Source organism: Zootoca vivipara, chromosome 9 (genome assembly GCF_963506605.1).
Source record: "Zootoca vivipara chromosome 9, rZooViv1.1, whole genome shotgun sequence".
NCBI classification, from domain to species: Eukaryota; Metazoa; Chordata; class Lepidosauria; order Squamata; family Lacertidae; genus Zootoca; species Zootoca vivipara.
The window spans coordinates 24,148,174-24,172,990 of NC_083284.1; the positions used below are offsets into that span (position 1 = coordinate 24,148,174).

At 41.3% G+C, this 24,817-nt stretch overlaps 1 protein-coding gene across 1 annotated transcript in view; it reads right to left on the minus strand.

Annotated features, from left to right (window-relative positions):
* The window catches only part of COL25A1 (collagen type XXV alpha 1 chain), a 269,550-nt gene that overhangs the window by 96,838 nt on the left and 147,895 nt on the right, over positions 1-24,817 (minus strand). Inside the window, exon 5 of the mRNA XM_060278497.1 lies at positions 3,275-3,292. Coding sequence (XP_060134480.1) covers positions 3,275-3,292 — 18 coding nt within the window. The remainder of the gene's footprint in view (positions 1-3,274; positions 3,293-24,817) is intronic.

Genomic DNA, 24,817 nt, shown 5'->3' on the forward strand with positions numbered 1-24,817 from the left:
AAAGACTTTGGCAAAAAATCCACAGTACTGTTTTGCTTTTTTACTGCCAGCAGTTTAACAGAAACAGGAGATTTCATGGAAAATATTATAGTTTGAAATACATACACCATTTTATTGTACCAAAATAGTGAAAAACTAAACAAAAGCCTTAATCCAGAACTACAATTCAATGGTTTTAATTATTTATTGTAAAGTTGCTTTGCTTTAAAGGGACAGTTGTCAGGGAAACAGTATAACAAAAAAAGATTCAAGATGAAAATGGACACTGAAGTTTCCTTTACATTTTCACCTTTCATTCTCTATATGTGTTGAACAGATATAGGAAACACTCCATAAAAACAAGACTAGCAAAGAAACAATTGTCAGTGAAAGAATTAAGTTTCTGTTCTACCATCCTCTTGCCCTGTTTTCAACAAATATTAGCACACAAATCTGTCTTGTTACCAGTTGGTCTATCTCACAAAGTACATCAGGGAAGAGGGAAGGAAGGTTGTGGTCCAGAACTAAAATCAATGCACAATTATTGTGTATTTATTATTTTTATTCCTGTCATTGGATTTTGGTTCCTACCCCCACCCCTCAAATACCCGGAGCCACTAGAAACTGTACAAAATTAAACAGGCTTTCTCCATAGCCTTACAAACACTTCATTTGCTCTCTGTAAGGCTGAATGTGGGATTGAGGGCATTTCTGCAGTCCTATATCATAATACTCCTTTTGGACCCAGGTGGCACTGTGGTTAAAACCACTGAGCCCTAGTACTTGCTGATCAGAAGGTCGGCGGTTTGAATCCCTGTGACGGGGTGAGCTCCCGTTGCTTGGTCCCAGCTCCTGCCAACCTAGCAGTTCGAAAGCACATAAAAATGCAAGTAGATAAATAGGAACCGCTATAGCAGGAAGGTAAACGGCGTTTCCATGTGCTGCTCTGGTTTGCCAGAAGCGGCTTTGTCATGCTGGCCACATGACCTGGAAGCTATACACCAGCTCCCTCGGCCAATAATGCGAGATGAGCGCACAACCCCAGAGTCGGTCACGACTGGACCTAATGGTCAGGGGTCCCTTTACCTTTACCTAGGGGCAGAGGGAGAGAGACAGAGAGACATACACACTGAGACACAGGAAAAAGAGACATCAGTTACCCTAGCCCCTTTTAAAAGCTGGATAAATATATGCTCCCTTGTAGGATATGGTGAGCACACTTAAACTACAATGAATGCATGACATCAACTTCATGAGATATGAAACTGATTAGGAGATGTGACACTCCTATATTTTGATGTATACCAGCCACACCATCCAGAACTGATGCAGGGAACATTTATATGGTATTTTAAATGTGCTTATGGGAGGGGGGGGGTTGCTGCTTTGCTTTTGTTTTATTATGTATTTTTTTTGTTCTCATTTTGAATTTTTACATTGTGAACTTTTCCTGTGATCTTCAACTGAAGGGCAATCTACAAAGTTAAAGGAGGAGGAGGAGGAGGAGGAGAATTTCCACTGGCATTGGAATTGTTGTGTTACTAGCATAGGAAAAAGGTAAAGGTAAAGGATCCCTAACAGCTAAGTCCAGTCAAGGGTGACTATGGGGTGTGGCACTCGTCTTGCTTCAGGCTGAGGAAGCCAGCGTTTCTTCACAGACAACTTTCCAGGTCATGTGGCCAGCATGACTAAACCATTTCTGGTGCAATGGAGTGCTGTGACAGATATGGGGCGCACGGAAACACTGTTTACCTTCCCACCACAGCAGTACCTACGTATTTATGTATCTATTTGCACTGGCGTGCTTTCAAACTGCTAGGTTGGCAGAAACTGGGACAGGGCAATGGGAGCTCACCCCCATTGCGTGGATTCCTATGCTCATTATAATGTACTTTTGTTAAGGTTAGAGAACTCCCATTGTGTGAAAGGACCAACATGCTCCTTTTATTTGTTTGTTTTAAAGAAAAGAAAAACCCAAAGTAAGCATTGATAAATATAAACAAATAAATATCCTTTCTCAAAGAGAATCATACAAGTGTTTAAATGTTAATAATTAAAAACCTGAACTCAAGGGCCTCCACTATGTCATCATAGTGGACTAACATTTGCCCTCTATGTGAGCCACACAACATTACTGAACCCAATGGAATGCACAAGTCCCGCTAAGTGCTTGAATGTGGCTACAGTTCTCAAAATTTATTAGCTGGTGAAGGAAACACTGCTAGCCAAAGCCATGTTTCAAGAAAGTTGTTAACGTGAGTCAAACCTCATACGAGAACTTCAGTTTTATTTTAACAAAAGCCTGATGTGGTTTTGATCACTGCCTGCTACTCCTCCATTCTCCTTCTGGTAACCCCTCAACAACCCCCTCCCCACCCTGTAACTTCCATACAATTTATTCCCCAGTGCTTTTCTTTTACATGTCTGACCCAGGACATTCTCTCTCTTTTTGGATGAATTCACATTTATTTAATTATGCTCCAAGCTGGGCTATTCTTAAACAAAGCAGACATCAGTCCCGGGCTTGCATATAATTAATCAAAGTGGCCAATGTTATCCTAAGTAACTGAAGGCTTCCTGGATTACAGCAGCATTATTAGCATGTGATTAATAAGCAGTTAATGCAAACCAGCTCCCGCAACACATTTGTTAAGATATTTTATCTAACTTCAAAGTTCTGTGACAAAGTTCCAAGCCATAGTTAAGAGACCTGCTTTATTTAGTAATACATTGTTAAAAGCACCATCTGGTCAAACAGCTGATAGAACTCAAGCATATGGGGCCCCCCAGTTGTTTCTTCTGGGAAATATATGTGGCCTACTGTATTGTGTAATGATAGCAATTTTCAACTAACCAGACCAAACTTGCAATATCAGTTTTGTTCCATGTGGTACTTTGCTACTATTGCAATAAAGGAATATGTTGGTGATGAGACTAAAATTGCAAGTACCTGTAATAAGCTAATAGCAAACTCAGGGGCTGACTTACTGCAACTTTGTAGCCAATGCAGGGTTACTGAGAAGCAAGAGGAGAGGAACCTTGCAAGGAACACCCCGCCCCCAACCAGGAAAAAAATCCATCTCCCACAAAGCAGCCCTTGCCCCCAAATAGGGAAGACTGAGCATACGTAGAGGCCACAGTGTCTGATGGAGGCCAGAGGTGAGCAGAATGGGAAGGAACATCACAAAAAAGACACAGCTGTCTGGCATACTCAACAGGAACAATATGTACTGCTAGTGCTACATTTTGCTGTACGTTCCACTAGTATGCATAATAATTTAAGATTAACACTTACTTGAGGACCAGGTTGACCCTGCAAAGGAAAGGAAAGGAAAGGAGTTAGAAAAGGTCTAAACTTGGTTTCCTCCCCACCCCTTCCCCAAACCCACAAGGCATTGAGCATCAGGTGAAATGCACCCTCTATAAATACAAAAGCTCCACAGCTGAAAGCTCATAGCCTAAATATACTTGGTTAGAATGCCAATTAGTGAATTAGTTAAAAGTAACAGATCCATAATGGGAGTGACAGAATTATTTGAAGAAGGAATTTCAGTTAAGAAGCTTCTTAAGTTCTTACAGCATCTAGTTAGTTAGGTGCAAGCCAGAAGCAAATTTGGTATATAATGTGAGTTGAAGAAGCTGTGCAATTTTATTTTCGAAATGGGCTGCTAATGACTTACGTAAAATTAATGTGTCCAACAGACAAAGTTGGAAGAAAAACAGCCATTTCCAACTACTTGTGATTCCCACTGCATGCACGGTACAATCCTTAAACCACAATACTTCTGAAGTAGGGTCACCAGCTAATAATGGATTTTGGTAAGACTGCTTGAGAGGAGGCCCTAAATGAAGAATTCGATAAATACAGGGTTGAATCCAGAATTAAGTGTGAATAAAGAAACTGGTGAAAGCTGACTTCCCTGCTTTTCTCCACCATACAGCACCCTCCCCACTGAAAATGCTCTACTAAGTGTCAAGTGGGAGAATGGACTGTGCCAAACAGGGTGAGCTTTTTTGTGCCATATGTGGAAAGGAGAAAGAGTGGGGAGTACTTGAAAGTCAAGTGAAGGCACCCCCTTAAATGAGAAGTCACACAGAGAGAGAAACAAAAAGCTGCACTCCCATCACTTGGCCCGCCAATGGTGAAACGACAGAGCAATGGATTTGTCATTGGCTCAGCCAGCAGATCTCCTTCCCCACCCCAAAGCATAAAGCTAACTCTGCTAGATTTTTAAACAGCCCCACTACCTCTTCAATTGTACCCTTAGGACACCGCAATATTTAAAACTTGCAAAACTGCTCATAGAATGTCAACCCATCCTCAAACGACTCCATACTGTTTATGTACGTATATATTTATACATACATGTCTGTTTGCATTCAAGGCCTATAATGAGGATACATTTCAGTCTTCTGCATTGCAGACTTTCCCTGCTGGAGAACCTTGTGTTGTCCATAATGCACTAGAATTATTAAACTTTTTTTCTTTTAAAGGAACTTACAATAAAAGAAACTGTGTATTATGTTACACAAAAAAAACCCCCAATAACAATGGAAAAACATCTATAACAGTTGAATCAGATACCCTACTACATAATTTGGTCTCACATTCTTGTATAAAGCAGCCCCTTTCCATTTCAAACATACTTTCATTACACACTCCCTATTTCATCCATAATGCTCATGTTAGTTTACTTAAGACAGCTGTATCCCTTAATTCTACATACCATTCTCTTAATTTAGGTATTTGTGGAGTCCTCCAATATCTGACATAAATTAAATCTGGCTGTTTTAATCAGGGCTGTTCCAAGACATTTTTGCTGCCTGAGGCAACAAGATGGCAGCCTCCACCATTCCATGTACAAAAACCAACAACTGGTGATGGGAAGCAGTCTTCCATGGCAACCGAGGGCTAGCTTAGGAAGTAAAATATGATCTGCATGGGCCAAATAGATCTGTATGCCCTCTACCCCTTTGCTGCCTGCAGGGTGCCTCACTTTGCCAAATAGTAGGACCAACCTTAAGGTAAAGGTAAAGAGACCCTTACCATTAGTTCCAGTCGTGACCGACTCTGGGGTTGCGGCGCTCATCTCGCGTTATTGGCTAAGGGAGCCAGTGTACAGCTTCCAGATCATATAGTCAGCATGACAAAGCCACTTCTGGCGAACCAGAGCAGCGCACGGAAACGCCGTTTACCTTCCCGCTGTAGCGGTACCTATTTATCTACTTGCACTTTGACGTGCTTTCAAACTGCTAGGTTGGCAGGAGCTGGGACCGAGCAACGGGAGCTCACCCCGTCACAGGGATTCAAACCACCGACCTTCTGATTGGCAAGCCCTAGGCTCAGTGGTTTAACCCACAGCGCCACCCGCATCCCACAACCAACCTTAGCTACAGTCATATGGAACAAAGCCCCTTTTTATCACTATCAATATTGTTACCAATAATACTATGGTTTCTAACCCCAGTCTTCCAAAATATTATTTTTTTGCTTTCTGAATGTGCCTCCAGAAATTTCTTGTGTAACTACAGGACCACCACCAATGGACTATTTTATCAAACTGAATTCCCACTACTGTAGGTATTGTTTTAATTCATGAATTGTTGCAGCCTTAATTCTTACTGGGAGTCCAATTTCATTTACCAACTGAAATTTATTTAAACTAAATCTGACTTCTGAAAATCCCGCTGGATTTTTACTGTCTTGCACAGAACCACAAACTGCTGGCCAAACATTTTGATAACTGTGAGACAGGACAAAAACCAGCTTCTGGTCTTGGACTTGTAGTGCCTCACCAGGACATAATGGCAGCATTGCCAAGTAAGATAAATTAAGCAGACACAAAGATGCAAAAGTTTAAATTCTATAGTTCCAGCTCATTATATGGTTGCTATATTATTTAATAGGTGACAGTAAAATCCAATTTTTAGCAAAGTGCAACATTCTGTTTTAAGACATTTCCATTGCTTAAGAGACAGAGAGAAGAGGAGATGGAAGAGGGGTGTCTTTTGCACACACACATGCAGGTAGACACACACAATCAATTTTAGATCATTTTTTTAAAAAACTGCTACTGTACTGTAGTTAATTTTCATTACTTTCATATATGTTCTATTAATTTTCAAAGGCTGAAGAATTACATGAAAGCATACTGCTCTATACTTCCTTGCACCATGACATCCCTCAAAAACATACACATTGCAACCCCAGCTGAGAGAAAAATTATATATGCCCAGTGCTGGATTTCCCCACCATAGATTATTAAAATATATAAATGTTTCTATTAGGAAGGGGGGTGGGGAGAGAGAGAGAGAATTTTGTAAGAGCTCAGAAGGCATTTTGCTGAGACCAGAATATAGCTATTGTTATGAGTTTAGATGCCTGGCGTGCTATGGTCCATGGGGTCACGAAGAGTCGGACACGACTAAACGACTAAGCAACAACAAATGAGTTTAGAGGTGGAGTAGGCTGCAAGACAAGACTCTTCTAATGCCTACACACACACCCCACCTTTCTAATTCCTGGATCCAACATGCATTCAATTGCTGGAATAGCTAGGCAAGCCTGGTAATGGCCCGCTATGTATGAGTTGTTAAGGTGACAAAGGGTGTAGCTCTGTGCCACAGGGCAAATGGGTGGGCCTCCCATATGTCTCTTAGAAAGACAGAAGGGCAGAGTTAAAAGTTGAGGTATGTGAGCTAGAAGGGAGAAGAAAAAAGCTGTGAGCTTGGAAGCGAGAGGGAGTCAAAGCAATGTTTGAAGAAGCTATGGAAGAAGCAAGACCCCTTTGGGGTATTGACACTGTGAACGCCTCCACTGTAGGCTCAGGTTGTATATTTGTGTGAATAAGCCATATGTCATAACGACACAACTGTCTCTGCTGTGCCTCATTCCAAAAGGAAACACTGGTTAAGTGTCTAGGATGCTCAGAGATTGGGGTGGCATGCAACACTATGAAACAGTTGTAATGAAAAGAGAGCAGAGAGCATCCCATGGCCAGTTTGGATATGAAAAACCCTTTCTTCGGTTCAGAATACATGGAATATGGTAATATATTTTCAAGTCTATACTGCTATATGTGGCACACAGCTGCTATTAAGGCTGCAAAAATTGTGCAGTCATTTTATTAAAAATAGCATAACAGACTTATGGTTAGTGGACACTACAGTATTGGACATATTGCCTGTTCCTGGAATACAGATCATCATGAGATCAAATAATTATTTTCTTCTGTTAGTCTTTTACTAATAAAAATATTTGATCTTCTGAGCACTTTGTTACATTGCTAGTAAGTTGTCAAATGGGGAACATTCTATCATCATTCTCTCAGTTCCTGATGCACTACATAGCCAAAATGGCATCATCCACACAGAAGTGGCAGGTATCAAGAAGCAGTATTTCATGTTAGAAATGTGGTGAATAGCCAGTTCACCCTGGTAGATCTAGCATTGCAAGTCTGAGCAGTACTCATGGCATCCACTAAGCGGGCTGCAGCTATCTGACGGGCAATATTCTAAGTTATTAATATTGCAACTTTTGTGGACTATAGCAGCCCATTTACCCATAACTCCAGTCTCCATGGTTTTAAATTTGGTAATAAGTTGCAATTCAGCAACTTCTCTTTCCAGCTGTCTTATTACAAAAGAATTTCAGAAATCGACTGGAAAGAGAAGTTGCTGAATTGCAACTTATTACCAAACTTAAAACCATGGAGAGACCTAGCCTGAATAGAGACATTGGATTCTTATCTCATTGTACATGATAAAGCTATCTTTAGCCATCTCACCCCTTGCTTTTTCCTGTAAGACCAATTGCAGTCGTTAACAGTCATCAACAGGTTTACCACACCTATCAGCCAATCACCCATTCCCACCACCCTTCTGAGTAATACCCCTCCCCACCCTCTCTGGTGACTTCTGTTTCAGTGTATCTGAATAAGTGTGCATGCACACAAAAGCTCATACCAATGACAAACTTAGTTGGTCTCTAAGGTGCTACTGGAAGGATTTTTTTTTATTTTGAATATATGTAAGCATTCCAGTTCCTATATCATATAACACCTATAGGAAACAAATACAATAATTTTTAATACAATTGACTATTTGAGGTTGCGGGTATCTCATAATGGATAATTCCAAGTTAGGGCCTGTAGCAGAGATGGGAAAGCTTTGGCCCTCCAGATGTTGTATGAAACCTGCAACCCAGCCAATGATCGGGGGTGGGGGTGGGGGTGGGAACTGCAGTTTAACAACATCTGAAGTTACAGGTAGGTCTGGACCATAAAGAAGGCTGACCGCCGAAGAATTGATGCTTTTGAATTATGGTGCTGGAGGAGACTCTTGAGTGTCCCATGGACTGCAAGAAGATCAAACCTATCCACTCTGAAGGAAATCAGCCCTGAGTGCTCACTGGAAGGACAGATCCTGAAGCTGAGGCTCCAATACTTTGGCCACCTCATGAGAAGAGAAGACTCCCTGGAAAAGACCCTGATGTTGGGAAAGATTGAGGGCGCTAGGAGAAGGGGACGACAGAGGATGAGATGGTTGGACAGTGTTCTCAAAGCTACGAACATGAGTTTGACCAAACTGCGGGAGGCAGTGGAAGACTGTAGTGCTTTGCATGCTATGGTCCATGGGGTCACGAAGAGTCGGACACGACTAAACAACTAAACAACAACAACAGCTGTGTTGGTCTGGCGTAGTCGAAACAAAATAAAAAAAATGACTTTCACCCCACCATCAATCTAACAATGAACCAATCTATGCAAGAAATACATGTTTTGGACACTACTATAAAAATACAGGATGGGCGTATAGACACCACCTTATACCGTAAACCAACTGACCAACAAACATATCTACATGCTTCTAGCTACCATCCCCAACATACCAAACAATCCATTGTATATAGCCAAGCCCTACATTACAACTGCATCTGTTCCAACTCTACAGACACAGACTCTCACCTAAGAGATCTACAGCAAACCTTTTAGAACTAAAATATCCGCCCGATGAAGTTAAACAACACATCAAAAGAGCCAGACTGATACCCAGAGAGAACTTGCTGCAAGACAAATCCAAAAAAGAAAATAACAGAACACCACTAGTCATCACATACAGCTCCCAAGTTAAAACAGTACAACACATCATCAGAGATCTACAACCTCTCCTAGATAATGACAGTTCTCTTTCTCAAGCTCTGGGAGGAAGACCTTTCATTGCCTACAGACAGCCACCCAATCTTAAACTCCTCCTCACCCACAATAATACCACCACCAGACTTAACATGGACACTGGTACCAGAGCCTGCAATAAACCCAGATGCCAACTTTGCTGCCACATACACCCGGACAACACCATTACTGGCCCCAACAACATCAAACATACCATCTCAGGACTATTTAATTGCTCATCTTCTAACATTGTGTATGCCATCAAATGCCAACAGTGCCCTTCAGCTCTCTATATTGGACAAACAGGCCAAACCCCATGCCAAAGGATAAATGGACATAAATCTGACATCAGGAATCACAAGACAGAGAAACCAGTAGGAGAACACTTCAATCTCCCAGGACATTCTATATAAGATCTCAAAGTCTTATTCCAAAAGGTTTACCACACCTATCAGCCAATCACCCATTCCCACCACCCTTCTGAGTAATACCCCTCCCCACCCTCTCACTATATATAAGGGTCTGGTGACTTCTGTTTCAGTGTATCTGAAGAAGTGTGCATGCACACGAAAGCTCATACCAATGATAAACTTAGCTGGTCTCTAAGGTACTACTGGAAGGAATTTTTTTATTTTGTTTCAACATCTGAAGTGCCACTAATTTCCAAAGATTTAGGATCCAAGGCCAGGTAGCAATAATCTACCGAAGCCTGTTTATTGCTATCTTTTTATTATGAACTGCATTTTGAATAAAAGGTGTTGTTTCAATTTCAATATTATTTATTTATGTTTATTTTATTTGTTAGATTTATATACCACCCTTCATCTCAGAGCAGTTCACAGGGTAATAGACAAGTAAATAGTTAAAACAAAAACATCTAAACAACCCCCCCATAACCCCCCCCATAAACTATAAACACAAGTTAATATCTAAAACAAAAACAGCAACCACTTTATAAACTATAAAACTCTTTTGAATGGCTACTCTCAAGTGAATTTGGTTATAGCAAAAGACAGAGGTACTACAAGCAAGTCAATTTGATAAAAGTTCTGTAATTTTTTCTACAAATAGTAAATTATAAGTTGACGAAAATATGCAAGCTTCATAAGTGATTCAAGATAGGAAGAAAAAAGTAAAGTACATTGAAAGGCTCAGTAGTTTTTTTTTGGGGGGGGGGAGGAAGGGGAGTCACCTACCAGCTTTCCATCCAAACCAATTGGACCCTAGGATAATCAGAAGCCAAAAGGACATAAAATTGTTAAATCAAATGGATGCTGATGTCAGGGTAAATGCGAACTTGTGGAAAAGTTTAGGCTATTATTTGCTTATAGTCGGCAGTTAGGTGTAATGCCCCCAAGGCACCTCAGTCAGCAAAGCTGAGAGAAAGCAACAGCAGGAGAAGCAGATATAGAAAGGTATTAATCAGAACAGGATGTTGGAAAGTCACCAGGCAGTTGTTGGTGCTTGACAAGGAGGAGTCCGTGAAAGCTAGAATTGCAAGCCAGAAATGTTATTTTGCAACACAATATATGAAATAATGCATCTGGCTTTTATTTTTCCTTCTGAACAACTAGGTAGCTACATGAGGTGAACTGTGTACTATTAGGCTGCTACCACCACTATAACTTCAAAAAGGTATCTTGAGTGTAAATACTTATCTCTTGGAGGTTGGATGTAATTCAAGGGTGAGGTAACTAAACTTATTTATGTTATGAAAGATGCACTGTCCAGTAACCAGCGGGTGCCAACAGGGTTTTCTTGGACCTGTGTACTGAATGTAGACTGAGCCCTTCAAACCACTCACAGAAAAGGCCACAGATTTGCATAAAATTTGCATAGACTTGGGGTATTATACTAATTTACTGTCATTTGATTAACTGGAGAGGGATCAGTAATACTCATTTTAAGTTCTCTTTCTCCTAAACTTCCCTTTCCTAAAGAGTCTTTCTGTAAATATTTGAGCATCTCGATTTCCCATGTACCAACATTTATTGTGTCGATTTCTTTTAGATTTGGACAAATTCACCAATATGGATTCTAGAATGATGTTTTACATCATGTACTGTCTTCTGAATATATGTTTCCCTTACTAACTTTCAGAATAAGATTGGCTGTTTTATTAATTTCTACAGGACTCAAGACTTTTAGCTCAGAATGGTCTCTCTGGCTTTTGGGGTGGGGGAGCAGGGTTTTGTGTTTTAAGGAAATAAAAAATTACAGTATTTACAGAGATTAAATCAATAGTAATGGGAATTGACATTCAAAGGGGCTTCACAAATGCAGGGGGAAAGGTTTTGGTTGGTTGTTGTTTTTTGTAAAAAAAAAAGGGGGGGGGAAGCTTTAACGTCAACTTTTTAAAATATTGCTGCAGATTGTTTTAGTCCATCATAAAGCAGATGAAGTGATCAGATTTCACAGCTGGAAGAAATAGTCTGGAGTTAACAGATGGAAGCTGTTTATGCAGTATTATTTGGGTTCCACAGAACCTTAAGGACATGCCTCATGGAAAAACAACTTCCCTTCAGTATTAACATTTAAGCTTTTTCTATACAGTAAACGAAAGCAATGTGTGTTTTAAGTTTATTCAAATGAGTTCTCAGTTCTATCTGCTTATTTATATGTCCTTAACATAAGTCAGCCCCATACATATATTCATACATAACAGCACAATAATAGCCTTTTCTTTGGGTTGATGTTTCGTTAACACCCTCAGATAATTACATTCACAGACTTGCACCCACAATTGGGGCTAGAATTCAAAAGAGCTCCCAGGCTCGCAAAACATTTCTGACAATCTGCCCAGGGGTGACACAAAGGAAGCTACTGTGCTCCAAGCACTTTTGAAAAATCTGACCTTGAATCGAGGCTGTATTCTTTTGAAAACATGTCTCTACATTTGGATGTTGAACACTTGAAAATCAAACCCCCGGGGGATTTTGGGAATCTGTCCCATATACACTAATGCAATAATTAAACATTGGCTGGCTTTTGAAGCATATTTACTATGAAGTACATTCCACTGTATTCAAACATGACTGTGAATGTATTTAGAACTGGGCTGTTTATCACTGTGGACAATTGTGCAGGCAGAAAAGGAGGGTGTCTGAGGGATTCTTGGCTGGAAAGAAGACTTATTTCCACAGAGTGCTATATAAATATTTGCTAGCTAATCCCCACCTCTGTGGTGAGGTATGTTGTGCAAATGGATAGAGAGATAAACCCTTTAAAATGCCTCCTCTAGGACTCCGTCAGCCAGCAGTAAGCTTAACAAGTTTGGTCCACAGCAGAATAAAACATTTTACAGTACAATCCTATACCCACTATCCTGGGAGTAAGTTCCATTAAATTCAAGGGGATTTACTTCTGAATAGAAGATGTAAAGGACTATACTGTCAATCAAAGTGACCTTTCTTCAGCTGTCTCCATCATCATCTCATCTTGTATATTTATTTTCCACATATCTGTGAGTTTGTTCCCCTGCTTTCTCCTCCTGAATAATTTTGTGTGCATGGACAACCATGTATGGAACAGACAGGATAGAAAATGAACTGTGCCCGAGGAACCTGCAACCTTTCACCTGCAAGAACCACCATTTGTGATCTTCCTAGAAAATATACAGAAATTTTACAGTATTAATCTTCTCCATGTCCCTTGCTCACAAGAAGCTTTGCAAGTTGATCTGGATATTTATTTACTTTTTAAATAAACAAAAAAAATTAAACGCCCTCCCATCGGATGTCAAAGAAATAAACAACTACAGTGGTACCTCTGGTTACGAACTTAATTCATTCTGGAGATCCGTTCTTAACCTGAAATCATTCTTAAGCTGAGATACCACTTTAGCTAATGGGGCCTCCCACTGCCGCTGCGCTGCCGCCGCCGCGCAATTTCTGTTCTCATCCTGAGGTAAAGTTCTTAACCAGAGGTACTACTTCTCGGTTAACGGAGTCTGTAACCTGAAGTGTTTGTAACCTGAGGTGTTTGTAACCAGGAGTACCACTGTATCTGACTTTTAGAAGACATCTGAAGGCAGCCCTGCTTAGGGAAGTTTTTAATGCTTGATGAAATATTGTATTTTAATATTTTGTTGGAACCCGCCCAGAGTGGCTGGGGAAACCCAGCCAGAAGGGCAGGGTAGAAATAATAAAAATAAATTATTATCATTATAGAAATTTAAATTGCTTTTAAGAAGAGATTGTCAGAGGGCTTCTTTTTGTCCATACACTCAGGAGGGGGTGGCACATCATAAAGTACCACCACTTCCAAGGTTTTTTTAATCAAAAGTTTTTAACAAGTATGGCAAGCACTGCAGGCATCTAAGGCTTGTTGTTTAAAAGAAGGAAAGAACCCAAGAATTCATTGGGCTGCCTTATGCAAATGTCGGTTGGTGATGAACCATCCTCTGGGAATAATAATAATTTATACCCCACCCATCTGGCTGGGCTTCCCCAGCCACTCTGGGTGGCTTCCAACAGAATATTAAAAACACAATAAAACATCAAGCATTAAAAACTTCCCTAAACAGGGCTGCCTTCAGATGTCTTCTAAAAGTCAGATAGTTGTTTATTTCCTATGGGAAGATTTGTAGACATGTGATCTGATCCACATGTCTATGTTTCTGAGCATGTTGTGGCAGATGAGGAATAGGGAGGTTTGCTCCCAACTGCATAATGGAAATGAAATCAACCTACATCCCTTTGCATGAAAAGGCAAAAATTCAACAGGTGAAGCTTTTATGAAGAAAAAAAGAGGCCATTGTACGTTTGCCTATTCAATTTATGGCAGAAGCACTGAAGAAAAGAAATACTGGGAACTCCATCTTTCCATATAATTGGTTATCATATTTGCACCATCTCACTTATTTTCTCACAAATACAATAAATAGTCCTCTTCTCGCCAGGAAGAAATCATTTACTCAGTTCAACAGGTCTATTTTGGGGTAAATGCTTAGAGTCTAGCTACAAGAATTATCTCAATCTGCAAATCATTTGTACATCGCACTGTGACAACTCTTGGGCACTTGACCAAAACCAGTTTATTCACTGAATGGAAAATATATCAGTGGATAAAAGAAAGCCACATAGAGATTTGTATTTATAAGAGTAAAGGTAAAGGGACCCCTGACCATTAGGTCCAGTCGTGACCGACTCTGGGGTTGCGCGCTCATCTCGCATTATTGGCCGAGGGAGCCGGCGTACAGCTTCCAGGTCATGTGGCCAGCATGACAAAGTCGCTTCTGGCAAACCAGAGCAGCACATGGAAACGCTGTTTACCTTCCCGCTGTAGCGGTTCCTATTTATCTACTTGCATTTTGACATGCTTTCGAACTGCTAGGTTGGCAGGAGCTGGGACCAAGCAACGGGAGCTCACCCCGTCACAGGGATTCGAACCGCTGACCTTCTGATCAGCAAGCCCTAGGCTCAGTGGTTATAAGAGGTTAATATTAAAATGCCAATTTTAACAGCTTTTCTGTTAACAGCACTTGCAAATTATTCAGTTTAGATTCAGGTAAGACGAAAGATGGAACCAGGGCCGGCTCTAGGTAAGGTCCCGGTGGCGCGGCGCGCCAGGGCGCCGGGCTGGGAGGCGGGGCGCTGCACGACGAAGCCGCACGGGACGCTGCGAGGGCGGGGGCACCGGAGCGATCTCCGCGCCTCAGTGCCAGGGCGCCCGACCTGCTCCAGACTGCCTGGATGGAACATGTTTCTTATAACCATTCCTCTGCTGGTTCACAGTTCACTCTGCTGCTGTTCGTCATGAAACCCATTAAAAATAAATGATCTCCATTTCTTCTTCCTACCTAAGTTAATTATATGTTTAGCAATAGTGGCTTTACATTGGGTGTTTTTATGTGATTCCCCAGTAGTCTGATGAGATTTCTTTGTTACTGGAAATTTGGAATTCAAGTAGGTAGGCTAATGTGTTCTTGCTAAGCTTCTCCCTGCTGCCTTCCCTTTCATAGAGGAGTTACTCTACATGCTAAATCCTTTCTAGTAATAAAACTCTCTGCTGCTTCTGTTGGAATGAGTATAAGCGGACTGTTGTTAAAACCAGCAATGGAAAGAAACTACTTTCACCCACCCCAAGGTCCTGTGCTGGATCTCAAACGTATCCACACCAGGGTGTTTTTTTCAGCCAGAACACACCGAAACTCAATTCCGGCACTCTTCAGGTGGGCACCATTGCCATCATAAGAGAACAAGGGAGGCGTCCGTGGTGAATTCTGGCATCTCTTTTTCTGGAAAAATAGCACTGATACACACCATATGCTTAAACATTTGAAGCATATAGTTTCCCCCACAGGATAAACTGTAGTTTATCCCTCCCAGAGCTCCAAGTCTCAGTACTCTTAACAAAGTAAAGTTCCCAAAATTATTTTGGGGAAGTTGTAAGTTTTAAACATTTGGTATGGACATGATCATAGCTGCCAAGTTTTCCCTTTTCTTGCGAGGAAGCCTATTCAGCATAAGGGAAAATCCCTTAAAAAAGGGGATAACTTGGCAGCTATGGACATGATCAAAGGTTCTGAAAGAGCATATGCTTTGCCTGCAGAAGGTCCCAGTTCAATTCCCAAGATCTCCATGGAGGTTTGGGAAAAGCCCTGTTTGAAACCCTGGAGAACCACTGCCAGTCAGTGTAGACCAGGCTTCCTCAACCTCCAGATGTTTTTGGCCTACAACTGCCATGATCCCTAGCTAGCAGGACCAGTGGTCAGGGATGATGGGAATTGTAGTCTCAAAACATCTGGAGGGCCGAGGTTGAGGAAGCCTGGTGTAGACAATGCTGGCCTACATGGTTCAGTGGTTCTGACTCAGTGCAAAGCACCTTCCTGTGTTTTTCAGTGCTGTCTACATCAACAGGTAGTGATCAGGGCCGGCCCTAGGGCAAGGCTGGGTGGCGCAGGGCACCAGGCCACCAGGGGGGCGCTGCGCTGCCACGCCCGCCAGACAGCCGTGCTGAGAAATGGGGCGGGGGGGGGCGCCAGAGGGATATTCGCGCCAGGGCGCCAGATATGCTTAAGACGGCCCTGGTAGTGATTCTTCATGGTTTCAAACAGCAATATTCCTTAGAGCTGCTGGTGACTGAATCTGGGACTTTCAGTAGGCATAGCCATTGGATTACGTCTTCTTTCCTTGCTTCAGCAGCAACCTTTCTGGCTAACAATTATGGTAGTTCCAATTGACCAGAAACGTCCAAAGATACAGCAGTTCCAGGAAATCCTCTTTGGTATAATAATAATAATAATAATAATAATAATAATAATAATAATAATTTATTATTTATACCCCGCCCATCTGGCCAGGTTTCCCCAGCCACTCTGGGCAGCTTCCAACAGAAACATTAAAATACACTAATTCATGGGTATAGACCCATGAAGACTGCAGAGCACATCATACTTAGGACTAGGAAGTAAAGAACTGTCCACTTCTTTGGGAACCGGACACACAAAACTCCAGCAGCCACATTCAAGTGACTAGCAAGGTTTCTGTTAAACCCTGTTAAGTGAAGGGAACGTCTGGGATAAGTGGCCACCTACACATTGAGAATACAAATGTTTTGCCTAACCTTGCTGCCAGAAACAGTGCCAGTGTTATAACAACTGTTATTTCAATTATTTATTATATTTTTTTTTAAAAAAAACTTCCTTTAATCAAGGATCCTAGGGAAGTACAGAAATTATAAGAAGACACAGCACACAAAAATGAAGACATTAAATCCAAAACATCACCAATAAACAAAATAGACTTCCACATATTTAAGCAATACACAATTCCATAGCCTAGCATCTCATCTATCTCCAAAGGCCAAATGGAATGTATATGTCTTCTTCAGCGGATGTTTAATCACTTCCAGGCTGTGATTAAACTAGTATCCCCAGATACATAAAAAGAATGTCATAGAGGATGGATAGAAAGCATATACTAGGCTATCATCCTTATTCTTAATTTATTCGGTAAGTGATATCCATAATATCATTTACCAGATATCATAAACTGGTTTGTTTTTGTTTTGCTTTGTTTGTTGGATGCATAGGCACAGTGAACATGTGTGCAGCATTTTATATATATATATAAAGCAGAAATAAGCCTTCTGCCCCATACTTAAATGCCTAATTTCTTTTCGAAGAAACTGAAGCCCTCATATCTTTAAATAGAAAGCACATGGCCAATTCATCAATGCCAATGCCATTCTGTGAATATATTTGATGTGGCTAGTGCCTTGTTGATGAGAAAACAATAAACTGTGAAAAATGTCACTTCTCAAAAATTAGCTGGCTGGAATTCAGCGGGAGATGGATTGTTGTAACAGCTGTGGCATGATGACTTTGATGAATTAGATTTTTGTTCTGTCCTGGTATAATTCTGAATAAACGCTATCTCTCCCCCTCCCTCCACCCTGGCATGATGTAAATCATTAATATAGCAAAGCAATTCTGAACAGCAATCTGTTCCATTATCTCCCACTTAATAAGCAACCAGTTTTCCACTGGGCATACCCATTATGTCAAGGTGTGCAAGCAGAGAAGGGGGAGAGCCAATATGTTTTTCTGTGGTGGCCCCATGACTCTGGTATTCATTGCCTGCAGACTTCTAGAAAGCTACCGCACTCTATTCCTTGAACACCTTTTCTTTCCAGGTGGGCTAAGCATGAGTGGCATTTCCTTTACATTAGTGCTCCTTTTAGCTGTTGGCTTTGCTCAAATTGTGTTTATATTTGGGGCCGGGCATGTAGGTCTGTGTTTTTATTGCTGCTGATTTACTAATGTTGGGGAGGTTTTTTCAGAAACTGCATCGTATTTTTTAAACATTATTATTGAAACTGCAATTTTAGATTACTATGTAAATTGCCTTGTGAGAGTTTTACTCAGAAAGGAAGCCTATAAATATATAGGGGGGGAGTGTACTTTGGGCTAGGCTTTTCCTAATTGTAACCTCTGGGGAAAGTGAACAAAGAACTGCAGGCTTCGTTCTTCCACTTAAGATGCAGGTGGGGAACCCTTTTCTGTTCAAGGGCCACATTCAATAGTGGGCAACCTTCTGGAAGTGGCAGAGGCAAAAGTGGAAGTGACTCTCACTTTTGTATAGTGGGTGAAATTTCAGCCACACCAAAGCCATAGGATTCTAAACATAAACCTTTCCACCCAGGCAAGCAAGAGGAATTATCATGGTTCCAGAAGACATTCCAGCCAGGCAGGGCTACCAACTTGAAAATAATATTGTGGGGGCCCAGGTAAGCTCTGCCCTGCATAATCAATCACATGATGCAGTGCACACCCACCACCTGAAAAGAAATGCTCATCAACTTTGTGGGGGCTCGGCCTCCTCAAATATTTTATTGTGGGGGCCGAAGTCCCCCGGCCGCTAGGAAATGGCTCCTGTGTACTCAGGTGAAAGCACTTGAAGATGCCACAGAACTGGGTGTTAAGGGGTGCTTTGTAGGGGGTTGGACTAGATGACCCTCAGGGTCCCTTCCACCTCTACAATTCTGTGATTATATGTTGCCTCAGTCATCCTCTCTTCCAGTGGTCTGCCCCCTTCCTCAGGAGACTTATGCAACTCTTAAAATGAGCCCATAGCTCATTTTGGAGTTGCATGCTCCTGTGTGGCTGTGGAGCAGGACAAACCACGGGAGAATCATTCCCATTGTCTGAGGATAATGGGACAGCCACGTCTTCAGACCAGAAAGTGTAGAAGGGGGTGCTGATGACTGAAGAAGCCATCCAAGACATGTTGACATAAAAGCATATAATTTCTTCACTTGGTCCTCATTGTTTCTCACTCTTCATTAATTCAAAAATAGGAAGCTGCGTTGGTTAATTTAGTTCAGTGTTGTCCACACTAACTGGCAGCAGCTGTACAAGGGTTTTTGATTAGGGGCATTACCAACTCTACCTGGAGGTGCCAGGGACTGGACCTGGGACCCAGGATGCTCCACTGAGCTACAATCCTTTCTAAACAACCAAGTCTGCAGCTTGCTTCTTGTTCCAAAAAGAAGTCTTTTTTCTTCTTCTTGTTAAAGCAGGTCACAATTCTGTTTCAAAAGATCCAGAGAGGTGTTTTTTTAAAAAAGTAAAAATAAAATAAATTCCAGGGTGGTTTTTTGAGTTGTTTTTTTTTTAAAAAGATATTAGCACTATTACCCTGGTTCAGGGATCTTAAAGTATCAGCAAATGAAGTCTGTAATTGCTTAGCTCTATGGGCAAATTATACTACCTATGAAATCAAGCAGAGTTACTCCTCTTTGGGCTCCAGAGTAAAAGCATTGCCCTTAATCTGTAATCCTGCCAAGAGATTCGTCCCCCTCGCCCTGTTTTTCAGTTGTTCATGAAAAGGGCTGCTGTGCTGCATTGCACCCTCATCACTGGAGTTCAAAGTAATTGATTGCAGGTTGTGCATCTGGAACAGGATACAACATATTTCTCACTGCGGATCTGAAATTATCCAAATAACTCAAAATGGCATGACTGTGCCCCTGTTTCCCGTTTTATGGGAGAGCTCCTTTGAAAGACACAGCAGGACCACAATCACAGGCAGTTCACCACCACCGCCAGCGTGTGAACTCTATTCCAGCAACAGGGCTGTCTTGCTTCAATTTAAGAAGCAAACCAATTTTCTATTCCTCTTTGTACCTATGCCAGGCACTGGTGGTTTAGAGCAAGATCAAATTTCTAGGTACTGAAATGGTTGCTGAAAGCAAGTAAGTATGCATCTCACAAAAATATACTTGTTGTTGACATCCATCTGTCTCGAGAGACAATCTCCGAGGGTGAACTCCAACTGCTGTGTTACAAGCACCAAAGTGACCTACCCTGGGGCGCAAGCCTGGGCAATGTGTATGGAGATCTAGGGCTGCCCAGACAACAAGACCCCCTCTCGGCTTTGCTGATGCGGTCCAAAGGAAAGCAGAGCAATATATTGGGCACAAGCGTGGCTGCCAGAGTTGCCAGGAGGAGGTGTACAAGGCACCATCCAAACATTTTTGGGACTTCACTGTGAATTTGTGTAGGGTCTACTCCTTAGCCTTTTCTTTTCCCAAATATATCTCACAAGGCAGCCCTGTTTAGGGAAGCTTTTAATGTGTAACAAATTATTGTATTTTAATATTTCTTTTGGAAGTTGCCCTGAGTGGCTGGGGAAAACCAGCCAGATGGGCAGGGTATAAATATTATTATTATTATTATTATTATTATTATTATTATTATTATTATTATTATCAGAGTTTCCTTCTCCTTCCCAAGTTGACAAGCCCCATCTGCCCCTCACTTTACTCTACAGCACATGCAGAAACTGCCTTCTTGACTGTTGAACCCACTATTGGTCTTGTTCACTCAATCCAACAGAGCCTTTCTTAGCGTGCAGGAGAAGTCCCTAACTCACCGAGGGTTTGAAACCCATCGACTACTACCCTGACAATGTGCTTGCGTCCACACTCACCTATTTTCTACAGATGACCAATACAATACTGGGAATTTTGATTTACACTGGGCATTTTAATTACTTTAAATTTCTAATCTTATATCTGACTTATGGATTATTTTAACACGTTCTCTGGTCTTTGACCGTAATAAAGATTTGTTGTTGATTTACCTGAGGTTAGATTCAACTCAACTATGGCAGTCAGGAGAAAAAGAGGTGCAGATCATTACTGCTAAGACTTGGGTACACCTGCAGAAGATAACCGTCATCTGTGGCAAAATTATGCTGTGTATTCAAGGAGGATGGCAAAAGTCTTTACAAGCCTTATTAAGGCATTTTTTACCCATGTGAGCACCTAATTTTTGAAGGGACCAGAGGAAATTTCGATGCTCACATGTGCACCAGTCACATCTCCCAGCCTACACATGACCAGCATCAGGGGGCTTCTGCAAAACATGCACAGTAGTAGGGTGTCCAAAGGGATGGAAACTTTTCCACTGACCTCTTTATCATTTATTTATTAACCAGCAGGATATCAGCATCAGAGCTAACGCTGTGCATTCCCATGGGTATTGAACATCTGAACAGGGCTATAGATGATACATGGTGGATACATACCACAAGATATTTGGGCACTAAGATTGAGCTTAAAAAACTGGATTCCAGATTAAAAGTGCACACATAACTGAGTCTTCTTCCAAAGTAGCATTTGCCAGTGACTTTCCAGTTTGTCTGCATGCAATAATTCTTCTCTGCTACAAAAACATGTTCAAATACGTAATCATAACTCACTGCAAAAACTAGATCTAGAAATGTTTGCATGAAACAGTTGAAATTGCAAAAACGTTCTCATTAAATACTCCAAATTTCCTTATTAACCCCTCCACAATATTAAAATGGTTTGCACAACTGCGATTTTCAGTGAAGTCCACATTAACATTGTGTGTGTGTGTGTGTGTGTGTGTGTGTGTGTGTGTGTGGCATAATTTTGATTGTTAACTTGATAAAGGCTGTATTATTAGCCAATCCTGATGTCTCTTCATAAGTCCTGCAGTTTCTAAAAGAAGCTATGATAAAATCTTTATGTAAAAGACCAGTGTTTTAATAAATTGCCAAATCACACATTTGAGTGCTGCCTTGATTAAAAAAGTTACTTATTTGAAACCCAGACTCTTGCTTCCACTAAATCCACCTCAAACACCAGAAGCTTTCCAACCCTCTAACTACATTTTAAGCTTATTTATACCCACTGTGGAATAAAAAAAAACTACATATGCTTTTAATCATATCTGGAAAAGCATGATAGAAATACCAGATCACACTTTACACATGTGAAACGCAAAAAAAAAAAAAATTAAAATAAGTGCTCTTCTATCACATTGAGCATGGAGGAAAAGCTCTGGATAATTGATCTACACAGCTGGAAGTAGAAATGCTTAGGTCATTTCCTATTTAGGGATATGCTGTGGAATGGCTAATGGGTTAGACTACCTGAAGGAAACCACAGCCAATTAGTTCCATTCAAATGGGACCTTTTAAATAATTTCTATTAAACCCCAGTCTTGCACTAAAACATTGATTAGGAATATATGCACGGGCTATGCTGGTGAAAGATATTAAAACTTACAAATGACCACAGCTGTCTGCAGCATGCTCTAATCCACCCATTCACACTCACCTATGAAAAGTTTAAATGATTGCTCTAATTCTCTGAAAAATCTGCAAGCTGAAATAATCTTGGTAACTGCCAATCAGGAGACACGATACCTGTGTTAAATGAAAACATACCCCTGAACATGGCCCTTAATTTTTGAAATGCTAAGACATACTTTACAGCTGTTCAGCAGTATGTGCAGCAGTATGCACAGAAGTAGATAGAGCACATTGCTTTGTGGTGTCATTCATTTGGTAACTTCAAATGACTCTTGGTAGGAAAGGCTCCTGCCTCAAAGCAAGAAGCAACAGCTTGTCAGGCTATTGGTTTGACTCCAAAAGCAACGTCTTAGATGCATACTCAATACTTTTTCTTGTGTAAGCTCTAATGCTGAAATATTCTCTTTCTCATACACACAACCTACATTTATATGCATACACAGGATTAGGTTTTTAAGAAAAGTATATAAGATCATGAAGAAAAAGCAGTTGCTTTTGCTTTCAGAACAAAGCCCAAGCAACAATTGCCAGGCATCCAGCTTTTCATAGTATGTACCTTTATTTCATTATGCTAGGAGTACCTAACCCTAAGTCCGACTAGGCAACTGATTTGTCAGTGGAAGTGCAACTCCATCCAAAGTAAGTCATCCCCCTAATTCCTGGCACCAGGAACTATCACTCTATAGCACCTCCATCTTGTCAGGATTCAACTTTAGTTTATTGGCCCTCATCCAGCCCATTACTGCCTCCAGGCATGGATTAAGCACCTGTAGTGTTTCATAAACATCCAATGGAAAGGAAAGACCGAACTGGATGGAATTAACATAATGGTGAGCCCACAGCACAAGTGTTAAGGAGCAAAATAGAAGCCCACCCCCCACCCCCCCACCGTTGCTACTTTCTGGAACCAGCCTGGCTAGATGGCGCAGAACCAGCATAACTCAGTGCCTTCTATTCCTAAGCCACAAAGCTAGCTCAGAAAAACACTATGGTTGATGGTATCAAAAACTGCTGAGAGATCAATGAGAATTAGCAGGATAATACCCCCATTCCTCTAATACAGGGGTGGCCAACTCCCAAGAGGCTGCGATCTATTCACAGAGTTAAAAACTGGCAGTGATCTACCCCCTTTTTGGTGTTGAGCTTTTTTTAGGAAGGAGGAAGGCCCATTTTTGTGGGGTTAGGGGAGACACAGTTGTTCAGCTTCTTTGGGGGGAGCCAATGATCTACCAGTGATCTATTGCAGATTTCAGTGAATCTAGATACAGTGGTACCTCTACTTACGAATAACTCTACTTACGAATGTTTCTACTTACGAATAGAGCTTCGCCTGCCATCTTGGATGCGGTTTAGATAGGATTTTTTCTACTTGCGAATTTTTAGATAGGGTTGCTTCGACTTACAATTTCTTTCTCCCAATGCATTCCTATGGGATTCGACATACATTTTTTTTCGACTTACGAATGTGCTTTCGGAACGCATTAAATTCGTAAGTAGAGGTACCACTGTAATTGGCTTTTTTGAGGCACATTCAAAGCTGGCCAGTCATCTCTCTCTCTCAAGCACCTTGGTATATGTCACACTACTGAGTCCAAGGAGGGCCTCATGAGGAGAGATATATATCAATGCCTCTTTAAGAGCAGCTAGCACAATCCCCTTCCTATAAGGAAACATTTTTCATTCCCTGGACCAACCCAGTCAATACCCACCAACCAGCTTTTATAAGCCACAATTGAGATTACATGAATACCTACAAGCATCTTGTTCTCTATTCTTTAGGCCCCACATAGCTGCCAAGTTATCCCTTTTTTAAAGGGATTTTCCATTATGCTGAATAGGCTTCCTCGCGAGAAAAGGGAAAACTTGGCAGCTATGAGGTCCCAATAACTGAAATGAATCCCAATTAAACAGGCTTGACGATGCCCCTGAAACCTTCATCAGACCTACAGACAGCACTGAACTAGTGGTCTATCTCATTATAAGGCAGCTTCCTGTTTTTCACTTTTTAGAATCACGAAATCATGTCAAAAAATAAATAAATACCTACACGCAGGTGCAACTTGTCTGCAGGCCAATTCCTTCCTGGGCCCAGATAATGTGTCTAAACAATTCTATAGCAAAGGCAAATAAAAGCACTGCCCACTTACCAGTGGACAGAGATACCAGATAAAGAGTGGGTGGGTGGGACTACCAATTTGGACTGTGCCACGAGCCAGCAGTGCAGTCATCTTTTATGCCCCATAAGTGGACTCAATCTAGAACAGGCACAATCAGGTCCACAAAAGGGACATCAAATACCCCAATGGCCAATGACTGGGCAGTTCACATTTTAAATTTATTGGTGGGCAACCCCACTAGCATTTTCTCTCCCTCCCCCCACCCCTGCCAATGGCCGAGACCACAGCAGACCATACAAGACCTCCAGCATTGCAACCTTGACTCCCCAACAGCGACCCCGGGCCGCAACTACTGCCCCCGTGAAAATTATGGTAAGCCATCTTTTTGTGTATGTCTTTCTGTCCAAAAGGGACATGTCACATACATAAAAGTATATATTTGGTTAGTAGCTCTTTAACAGTCTTAATTATGATGGAT